The 10,764-nt window shown below is 46.3% G+C and overlaps 2 protein-coding genes across 3 annotated transcripts in view; one reads left to right on the top strand and one right to left on the bottom strand.

The window, feature by feature from the left end:
• Nucleotides 1–1,859: 1,859 nt before the first annotated feature.
• On the bottom strand, nucleotides 1,860–5,912 carry LOC106939714 (BTB/POZ domain-containing protein 3). 2 transcript variants are annotated; one of them, XM_015022219.1, is made up of 4 exons: nucleotides 5,755–5,912; nucleotides 4,492–4,582; nucleotides 4,047–4,165; nucleotides 1,860–3,978 (listed from the first exon to the last, which is right to left on the bottom strand). In XM_015022219.1, the coding sequence occupies exons 1-4, from the start codon at nucleotides 5,910–5,912 to the stop codon at nucleotides 2,946–2,948; spliced, it is 1,401 nt and encodes a 466-aa protein (XP_014877705.1). In that variant the 3' UTR covers nucleotides 1,860–2,945. The 2 variants fall into 2 exon arrangements, with proteins under 2 accessions (XP_014877705.1, XP_014877706.1); XM_015022220.1 differs by having other exon boundaries at nucleotides 5,780–5,860.
• A 1,736-nt stretch (nucleotides 5,913–7,648) lies between these two features.
• The window catches only part of LOC106939712 (growth arrest-specific protein 8-like), an 8,920-nt gene continuing 5,804 nt past the window's right edge, over nucleotides 7,649–10,764 (top strand). The window contains exons 1-7 of the mRNA XM_015022216.1: nucleotides 7,649–8,686; nucleotides 8,834–8,935; nucleotides 9,624–9,821; nucleotides 9,906–10,112; nucleotides 10,182–10,236; nucleotides 10,301–10,556; nucleotides 10,646–10,655. Coding sequence (XP_014877702.1) covers nucleotides 8,684–8,686; nucleotides 8,834–8,935; nucleotides 9,624–9,821; nucleotides 9,906–10,112; nucleotides 10,182–10,236; nucleotides 10,301–10,556; nucleotides 10,646–10,655 — 831 coding nt within the window. The 5' untranslated portion in view covers nucleotides 7,649–8,683. The remainder of the gene's footprint in view (nucleotides 8,687–8,833; nucleotides 8,936–9,623; nucleotides 9,822–9,905; nucleotides 10,113–10,181; nucleotides 10,237–10,300; nucleotides 10,557–10,645; nucleotides 10,656–10,764) is intronic.

Below are 10,764 nucleotides of genomic sequence, written 5' to 3'. Positions count from 1 at the left end.
GCTTGTTTCTCTGCGACGAGACGGTCCCATCTGGGAGTGATGAGAGACAATAACACCCGAAGTGTTGCTTATTTCCACAGCCTGCTTGGTCTCTACGAGGTGAGGCAGTTTGAAGCTTCATTGCCTCATTAGCAGCCGGTCGCTGCATGTTTCACAGAGCGGGTTTGTAATGTTTGACTCACCTACCGGTCCGGGATAAATCCATCCTCCTGTCTCTTCTCTGGGCCTTTTCCCCTTCGCAAAGAAACTTTCCAAAGACACCTGATCTGTTTCTTACTCATTTTGCTGCTTGTGGCTCAGTGTTGGCGCGCAAGTAACCGAGAGAATCCGGTTAAAGGATTTTCAAAATAAAAGATCCTCCAGACTCAAATAATACATAAAACAGAAATATTTAATTATTTCTTGCGCAGCCCGGTACCAATTGGGGGGTTGGGGGCCACTGATCTACGCAACATCCCACTTCCGCTCAGTGGGCGGAGCCCAACGCCAGGGGGCGGAGCTCGCGGCGAATCGGACAGGTTAGAACAGGGGGGCCCAAATGGGTCCTGGAGGCCCGGCATCCTGCATGTTTTATTCTCTCCCTGGTGGAGTAACAACCTGTTCAGCTTGTCAATGTTCCTCTTAGGGCCTCTAACGAGCCTCATTTGATCCAGGTGCGTTAAACCAGGGAGAGAATAAAACATGCAGGATGCCGGAACTCCAGGACCCACTTTGGCCCCCCTGGGTTAGAACATCGGGTTAACTCGGTCAAGTCCGGTATTGTTCGGGTTCTGCTGTTTTCTCGGACCGTATCTACCTTAAAACTTCCTTTCTTGGCCTTTCCGATCGCGGTCCTCCGGCCGTGGACCACCACCACCTCGTCCTCGGGGCTGGGCGCCGCGCAGCCGCAGTCGGAGCTCCGTAAGTCGGGCAGCGGCGCCGCGGAGCCGCCGGGACTCAGGTGTCCGGAGATGAGCTTCAGCCTGTTCATGGCGCCGCTTCGGTCCACCAGGAATCCCACAAAGTTCTGAATCCAAACGGGTAGATCAGACTTTGGACTGACCGTCTTCTTCTGAGATGAGCCGTTTCGGTGCAGCAGCGCCGCCTGGTGGACCGGAAGGAGAATAACAGCTGATTGATGATTCAGCGGAGAATCTGCAGCTTCAGAAATAATCTACTGAAGTACAATTACTTTGAAAAACAAAATACTTAAATACACGGAATGTTACCACTGCAAAACGTTACTCAAATATAAACATACCTTGTTAAATTTTTACTTTAAGCTTTTTAGTTACTGTTTTATGAGCAGAAAGTTTTTAGATTTAACAAAGGAAACTTTAGGAGCACTTTAACTGAAATAAAAATGATAGCATATGATGAATTTTTGTGCAATTTAAAGGTCTCCAGGGTTTCCTGCAGTTTTCATCCCATCAAATGTTATTTCAAATGTAACAATAAAATAATTCACTCAAAAAACTCAGCATGTTCATATAAACGTCTCAAACTACAGGTCAAATGTACTTAATTACACCTTAACTAAGTCACTAATCACTAGTTACGTTCCTCCACAGTTCCAGGTCAGTGAAGCAGATGTTGGTCTACAGAACCGGTTCTGTACGGTCAGAACATCTGGCAGAACTTTGGCGTCTCCTCGGATCTGATGAGCTTCCCGTTTGTTGCAGCAGTTTGACGGATCCGCAGGAATCTCCTGGTTCCCTCCAGAGATCCGGATCCACGAGCTCTCTGGATCCTCCAGAACCTTCAGAAACCCGACTGCTGGACCCGCTCACCTCAGGTCCAGAACCAGAACCTCTGCTGAATTCTTCATGTCTGCAGTTTATTTCTGCAACATTTTCTTCAGGAAAAGCACAACAAACAGAAACTTTTGAAACTTTTTATTTCATCACAACATGAGTTTGATAAGGCCACCGAGTTTCATCAGGATGGAGGCACAAAAACACAAAACAAGAAAAACAAAAAACATGAAACAGAAAAAACAGAAAACTGGTAGAAAGTCTGAACCCAGTTCAACTCGTTTCCAGGTTGATTTTAAGGTGATTAAATGAAGCAAAAGCAACGAGCTTCAGGTCCAAACGATGGCAGAACCTCATCCAGAACCTCAGGAACGTGAAGCGGTTCTGCTTCTACACCTGCAGGTAACAGCAACACCGCCACCTTCAGGCTGCAGCAGGAACTACGCCACACTCAGCAGCTTCACTAAGGCAACAAACTGAGGAGCTGCAGCACGATCAGAACCACGACCCGGTCCCAGTTGTCCACTCCGATCCAGCTGAGGTTCTGACCCGATCCCAACAGGAACTGCTCCTCTGAGAGCAGGAAGTGGACCGGTTCTGGTTCTGGAGGTGAAGCAAGCCCAAAACCCAGCGGATCAGAACCGTTTTCTTCTAAACGACGGGCCGGAACCGACTGAAACGACCCGCGGATCAACGCGGATCTGAACGTTATCCATCTGTAATAAACCCGAAAACAGTTCTGACCCGGCTGAGCAGAACTGGATCAACACGTCATTAAGGCACTAGGAGGTCCAATGGAGAGATCTGGTCTGGTTCTGCTTCATTTCCCGACCTTCCTTCAGTCCGGAACCGCCTTCAGAGATTAATAATCAATAATCTATAAATGAACTGGAGTCAAACGTCTTTGCAGCAAAACTTCACCTGAGCCGCCAATAGAAGATAATAAAGAGGTCAGAGGTCATCAACGTCCCAAAGCAAAAGCAGCACAAACGATACGGTGGGGGTGAAGGGGGGGTTGACCTTTCATGACCTCTGGAAACTTTCATGATGTTTCAAATAATGGCGCCACAAACAGATGAAAACAAGGATCAAGTTTGCCTCCATCTTGTCTGATGTGGTGGTGGGGGGTCACCAGGTATCAGACCGTTAGTGTATTCATCCGCCACTGGAAGTAGTCCCCCGGCTTCCGGCCGCGACCCGACTCGGCCCGGATCAGGCGTAGAAGATGAGTTCTGGGATCTGGCCGCCCTGGACCCCGGTCCCGTTGGTGCTGTCGGAGGAGCACTGGAACTGGAAGGTGACCTTTCCGCTCTGGACCTCCGTCATGCCCTCCTGGCCAAAGTAGCTGAGCTCGTTGCCGTCCAGAACCACGCTGGCCGTGTAGAAGGTGTCGGGCTCGATCTGGACCGGGTAGTCGAACCAGACCGGGAAGGTGCTGCTGGAGCCGTCGGAGAAGAACTTGATGACGCGCTGCGCCATGGGCACGCCCTGCCGCTTCAGCTCCATCTTGGCGCTGTACTCGGCCGAGCCGCAGCTGGAGCCGTACAGGCCGAAGCCGGCGATGAAGACGCGGCGGTCCACGGCGAACTGGATGCTGTCGCAGCGGCCGCGGTAGCGCCACTGGTTGCTGCGGTAGGCGCAGGACTGGAAGCGGTGGCAGCGCTGCGGCGCCAGCCCCTTCCGCGGCTTGGTGCAGAACAGCAGCTCCGGCTTGCGAGACGCCGTGAACCACAGGAAGATGTCGTTGGTCTCGTTGAGCGTCAGCACGCCGGACTGCGCCGCGCCGTTGGCGAAGTCCTCCAGCGCCATGGCGGGGATGCGGATCAGGTAGATGGCCTTGCCCAGCACCAGCCGCTTGTTGTCGATGGAGGGCGGCAGGTCGCGGCGCTGGCACTCGGCCTCGGCCCAGCTCAGCGCCGCCTCGAACACGACCATCTCCTTGGCGTTGAGCGTCTCCCGCCGCAGGATGCTCTCCAGCGTCTGCGTGTCGATGTCGCAGAAGCCCTCGGAGCGCAGCGCTAGCTCGGCCTGCGCGTCGATGACCTCCCAGCAGCGCTGCGTCAGGTCCGGCTCCTCGAACAGGCAGCTCTGCGACAGAAGCACGCACGCATTCTTGGCGCTCAGGCTCGTCTCCAGGAAGTTGACGCAGGCCCGCGCCAGGTGGGGCACGATGTACTTCTTGGCGGCGTAGAGGGTGGCGAGCACCGTGTCGGCGCACAGGTCGATCTCGTCGCAGTAGATGTACCTGTGGAGGAGAGGCCGGGTTAGCAGACCGGTTCTGGTTCTGAGGTCCGAACGGACAGCCGGACCTACTTCAGCATGGCCAGGAAGGACGGCGGCTCCACGTCCGGGATCCGGATCTCCTCCGTGTCCTCGGCCAGCTCGCCGTAAAACATGGCATGAAACACGGAGCTGCCCACGGCCAGGACGTACTGCCGAGAGGAACAGCAGAACCGGAACCGGGTCAGAAGGCCCAAACTGGACCACTAGCACCAGCCAACAGAACCTGGTTTCTAAAAGATTCTGCTTTAGACATAACGAGTCGCCCCCTACAGGAAACGGCTGTAACAGAATAATAATATTAATATTAATAATAATATTAATTCTGGTTTAAAGCCAAACTTCACGAAGACGAGCTCCTCTGATGAAGAAGCAGCTTACGTACCCTAAACATTAAACATGAGATCCAGCTCTGGAGCAGATCTGTTTCTATACATCTATCTCTAGAGAGCTCGTCCTAGAAGCTGTCGGACTCTACCTTGTGTCCAGGAACCCTCTGAGTCCCGCCCGGCGGTCCGACCACGAAGTGAACGTCCGCCATCATCTCGTTGTTGAACATGACTGAATTCCTGCAGACAGAAATATGAACCAAAACTGACGACGTGTCACAGAAATGAAGGAAACAAACCCAGATTTTAAGGTTTTTATTTTCACTGAATTTCATCCAAGTTCAATTAAAATCCAGAAAACTGACGTCTTTAGGCCTGGTTGGTTGGTTTGGTAGAAGGAGGTAAACCTCTGTGTTTATCATTTCTAGGATCAGGATAAAATAAAAATCAGAGATTTAAAGAAAATTTAAATTTCAGGTGAAAACAAGCAGCAGATTCCAGACCTGATCTATTAAACGGACATGAAGTTCATGGTAAAAAGCTGCTTGTGTAAATCATGGAGTGTCAACATTTATTAATGATAATTACTAATGCAGAAGTCTGAAATTTCATCTCCACATTATCTTTGTTTTGATTTTAACATGATAAAATCTGATTTTCCAGCTCAGAGGTTTCATCTCCTCTTCACATGAATAATAACCATTTATCACAGATTTCCATAAATATTCTTATTTAATCTTCCTGAAGTGAAATTGGCCGTAGCTGAAGCTGCAAACGCTACAATAAATTAAAACAAACTGAATAATTTCTAACTGCATGATTTATTGTTTTTCTCTTTCTGCCAAAAACTGGATGACAGAAGTTTCAGTTTGGTGACAATTCATTTTATTTGTCATTTCTGTTGTTTTGCTTATTTGTTTTGGATATTTAAAATGTCTTCTGGTTCCACAGTTAAATGTTGATTAGAATTTAAAGCTTATTGTGATCCTGCATTAAGAAAATGGTCTCAAAACAACATTATTATTGTTTGTTGCAAAACTTCAATTTGTCTGGACATTTTATCGTCCAGACAAATTTGTTACTGTGACAGAACCATTTATGAGCAGGTCAAAACTTTACAAATAAAGCAGAATGAAAAACGTTTCATAATAATGAATAAAACTTTCTTTGCCTTCAGTTATTTCACCATTTATTTATTTTCTAATGTTTTATTCGTTTAATTTTGAGCATTTTGGAGTTCCATGTAAACTAGACCAAATTTTGATGATGACTTTCTGACCTGGTGAACTGGAGTCAGTTCGGTTCTGAACGGACCAGGACCGAACTGGGAGCCGGAACCGACCGGATGACTTTATCTAGTCCTGATAAATGGGTCCGGAGCCCAGGCTGCCTGGGAGCCGGGCCGCTCTCACCTCTCCCGGATGGTGGGGTACAGGCCCTGCCAGCTGCAGCCGCCCGGGGCCGGGTTGTTGTTGCTCAGGTTCTGCTGCTGGAGCGAAGCGGCGGAGCTGCTGCTGCTGCTTGAGGCCGAAGACACCAGCTTCTTGGCGGGGAACAGCTCTGCTGCCATCCTCCCCCTTCAGTCACACCGGGGAACGGCTCATGGCGGCTCCAAAGCCCGAACTCAACCGCTGTTTAAACTTGGATCAGTTCCCGAACCGAACCGAACTCCATTTAAAAACTACCGGACTTTAGCTCTGAGCTAGCTTTAGCCACATTAGCATCCCAGCATCGGAGCCTAAAACATGACGTGGACTGTGAAAACCGGAGCTAAAGCAGAGGAGCAGAGGCTCCCCGAAGGATCAACATTCCTTAACCTTTAACCTTTGACCTCTAACCTAAAGCCCCCATCAGCGGCCGAGCAGAGTTTAGGCTCAGCTTTTGTTTACGCCGCATCAACTCCAACCAATCAGAGACCAACTCTTCTTTACTGACGCGATGGGCGCTTTACTGCCCCCTACTGGAGCACCGCGCACTGGAGGCTCCTTTTGTGCCGCTTACAAAATGATTTTTTGCGGCAACATTCCATGTCCCCATGTTTGGCTTACAATTATTTTTTGTAAAATGGGCCAAATATTTACAACAAAGTGTTTTAACGATCCATTTAGATGTTTTCCATTATTCAAATATAAATGAAATGCCTTTTAAATATTATTTTGTTCTTTACACACCTTTTTGGTGACCAACATGCTCAATTTCATTGTCTCCCCAGTGCAATGTAATAGACTTCTTCATGAAGTTTAAACTATAAAATATATATATTTTTTATGTTTTTCTTCAATAAGTTGATTGACTGGACTAAACATTAATTTAATATGCAATTGAATCTGTTGAAACTATTTTTCTCATTTGATATTTTCTTCATATTCTACATGTCCCAGTACTAACTTTCCACCGTTAGGATGTTTCCTTTTTGCCTTCAAAAAGTCTAAAATTCCATAAAAACCATTTAATGGAAGTGACATCAAAGGTTTTGAAGTAAATTCAACCATGAAAACAAAGTAAGCTTCAACTGTCACCATCTCTGTACTTTTTCTTATCTTAAATATGTTAAATCTGGATGAGTAAAGCTTAAAGTTTCACCCTGTTAGGATGGATTGTGAAAATGTTTATTCAGTATAATTTAAAAAACATTATATTAGATTTAGTCATTAAAGGTTTGTTATTCTGTTGAAGGTTAGCTAGCTAAATGTTCACCACATTTAGCTAGTTGTGGTGAACAACTAGCTAAATGTTAGTTTAGCTAACTAGATTAGTTAGAAAAGTTCCACCCTGTTATGGGTGGAAATTAGGGTGAAAAGTCATCATTTTAAGTAAAATAAAAAATGTCAGATGATGGAATAGAGTTGCAGAGTAGTCTGAGGTATTATCAGATGTCTTTGCCATTTGTCTGTTTTCATTTCACTAGTTGCCCCCATTGACTCCTGTGAGGGGAACAATGAGTACCTGTCAGGGGAAAATCCACTACAGGGATGTCACCTGTTTTCCCAAATAGAGCCAGGACAAATACTCTGCCTATACTTTGACTTGAAAGAGGCAATCCTGCAACCAATGATGAAAATCGTCAGATTTTAGAATCAGACATTGATTTTCCACCCTGTTGTGGGACAATAACGGGGTGTGATGTTCCATTCCACACATTTTTATTAAATATTGTTACAGAAACATTAAGAACTGTGAATTTTTCTGTGCCATGTTGGGAATTGAAGACCAATAAATGCACATATTGATATAAATTTTTAAAATTACCAATATTTTCAATGCTGACAGTAATAATGAGTAAAAAAAAACATTTTTTTCTTTACAATAAAGACATAAATGATTCGTAACTACATGATGTGTTACAATTTCAAAAATAAAATATATAGTAAAAGGGACACACTCTTTTTAAGAAAAAGTCATTATTTTTCTAAATTTACATGTTCAACTATTTGTGGTCTACATGTAAATGTTCATAACAGAGTGGAACACATTCAGAGACAATGGTGAAAAAAACACCTGTAATTATTAATTTATCCAGTCCTGAGCTGCTTGCCCATTGTTAATTTCTTATTGTTAAACATGTCAGTGTTGTAACACAATATTTATAACTTAAAACATTAATACTTTTTTTTTTCAAATGTCCTGAAGCCAAAATGTTGCCGCAAAAAAAGAATCACCCAATTCTAATCCAAACATACTTTACTGAGCGCAAAGGGACATTAAATGTTGTAGCTCATTAATTCAGATTCTTCTAAAAAATTATTGTCGATGCTGTTGGCAGGAAAGATCTCCTGCAGCAGTCTGTATTACAGTGAATCTGAAGAAGCCTCTGACTGAAGACACTCTGTTTTCCCAGTACAGTCTCATGAACAGGATAGTCAAAGGTTTTGAAGAATCCCCCTTTGCACCATCCCCCAAACAGAACCAGGACAGAACCAGAACAGAACCAGCCATCTTTATCAGACTGTTGAACCTTTTTAAATCCCTGGTTCTGATGCTGCTGCCCCAACAGATGACAGTGTAAAAGATGTCGCTCTCAACCACAGAATAACACAAAATACAAGCAATATGCTGTAATTATATTATTACAGGAAAACAATCAAATCCACTGAACCAAATGTATTTTCTCTACAAAACTGTAAGACCTTATAATAAAGACATTTTTTCTAAATATGTCCTGTTGGTTGTATTTCAGAGTACTGTACGGTAAACGCATGTTTTAAATTTCTTTGGACCTGTAATCCTGTTGCCATGGCAGCACATTCCGTTTGTTTCAACAGAAACAGTTAAACTTACGTTTCCTATCAAATCCAGTTTTTATATTTTCTTCTGCTGGGAGAAGCTGATTAGTGAACCACAATGGTGAGAAAATGTTTACACTTTACTGGTAACTACATCATAATGTTCAGTAGTATTATGAGCATCATTTATTAATTGTTAGACTCTGAATTATGTCTTGTTAGCATGTTAGCTTAGCATCAGCCGCTCAAATTGTGTTTGCTTCTTCAGCCTCCAAAGAAAGGCAAAAAGGGCAAAAAGGGGAAAGCCGGGAAGGTGAACCCCTTCATGCTGCTGGACTCTGCGCCCATACAAGAAATGACCAAGGATCAGGTAGAACTTCCTGCTGATGCTAACGAGGCTAGCTGGTGTTTACGCAGTTTGGACCTGATGGAACCGGTACAACCCGGCCAAACAAACATGTTACTGGTGCAGGAGCTAAAATTTTAAAACTGTGTTCAGGTAGAACTACAGAACATGCTGAGCTTCCTGTGAGGAAGTTGTTTTGTTAAATCAAGGAGCTCCAGGGATGCGCCGCTCTGCCGGGACCATCTTTACCCACCAGACAGCAGCAGGCTCATTTTTCAAAGCAGTACATTTCTACACGTTTTGCTGTTTTCAGACACGTTTGAAACGTGATACCACTAAAGTCAGATAATAGTTTACCTTTTCCTAAAACCATACAGTGGACTGTCGCCTGTTCACGGTTCGTCTGTGGAGCGCGACTCCAGACTATTGGATAAAAATGTGATTATTTCCTGCTTCTGACCGTGATGGCATCTGACACGCTATTGGCTGGCATTTGAAAAGCAGCCAATCCATGAGCGCCATTCACTTTCCTTGGTGCTGATTGGCTGAAGGCCTTACTTACTTTTCCATTTATAACCGGGTCGGTTTGAATGAACCGGGTTGGTTTGACTGGTTTTAATCTGGTGTCGTTAAAGTCCAGATTAAAACCAGATTAATTCCTCTGCATTAATCCCTGGTTAATCCCGCCCTGATTTTCTGCAATGTGTTGCAGTTGTGGGATTTCGCCCTCCGCATCCAGGAGGAGCTGGAAACGGTGCGGAAGGAGAAGGGCCTCTTCCAGCCGGAGCGGGACAAAACCCAGACCGTCTGGGAGACGACCAAGAAGAACCTCGAGGAGTCCGAGGTCCAGCTGAGGAATACGACCGCAGAGAGGTCAGAGGTCGATGAGAGACACCGAGAGGAGATGACTGTGAGTCCTCCACTGTCCCTGTGGGGTGGTCCTGCTGTTCTCCCGGTCCGATCCGGTCCGATCCTGATTCTGTCGGGTTTTCAGGTCTACAAGCAGAAGATGAAGCACGTCCTGTCCGAGCAACACAACGCCGTCTCTGAGGTGAAGACGGACGCCGTCACGTCTCGCTCGCTCCAGCAGAAGCAGAACACGGACTTGGAGCTGGATCTGCGGCGGCAGCTCCGGAATCTGCAGATGGACAACAGGGAGAAGAGGCTCCAGGAGCACAGCTCCATCAAGATGCTGAAGCTGGTGAGGAGACAATCCTCTGCTCCTGCTTCAAGCTTTGGCTTCCGTCTCATGCCTGCTCTTCCTCCCCAGAACCACCAGAGGGAGCTGATGAGGCTCGGCGGCGAGTTTGAGCGCAGGATGCAAGGTGAGTGCAGCTCGGTGCTTCCTCCCGGGTTTCCTTCCTGGTCTTCCTCATCATTCCTGTTCAGTGCTGGAGGTGCAGAAGCTGGTCACCACACGGTCCCTGGCAGAGACGTTCCAGAGGAAGCTGATGAACGCTCTGACGGAGATCGACACCTTCAACAAATGTCACCTGGTGTCTCTGAACAAGGAACACGACAACAAGAGAGAACGGACAGAACTGACGTTTGAGGAATTCCTGGACACAAAGCACTACGAGCATCACACGTGGAAGGTAGATGAATCATCGCAACGCCGTCCTTCAGTGCTGGGAGCTCCTCTGGAGTAGATCCCTCTAGAGTAGATCCCACTGGATCCTCTGGAGTAGATCACTCTGTCATCTGGAGTAGATCCCTCTGGGTAATCTGGAGTAGATCCCTCTGGGTAATCTGGAGTAGATCCCTCTGGGTAATCTGGAGTAGATCCCTCTGGGTAATCTGGAGTAGGTCCCTCTGGGTAATCTGGAGTAGATCCCTCTGGCTAATCTGGAGTA

The sequence above is a fragment of the Poecilia latipinna genome, unplaced genomic scaffold (assembly GCF_001443285.1).
Source record: "Poecilia latipinna isolate Pla-1442-1.1 unplaced genomic scaffold, P_latipinna-1.0 Scaffold2960, whole genome shotgun sequence".
NCBI lineage: Eukaryota > Metazoa > Chordata > Actinopteri > Cyprinodontiformes > Poeciliidae > Poecilia > Poecilia latipinna.
Note: the sequence above shows the minus strand (reverse complement) of the source record. Positions and strands in the feature narration are given on the sequence as shown.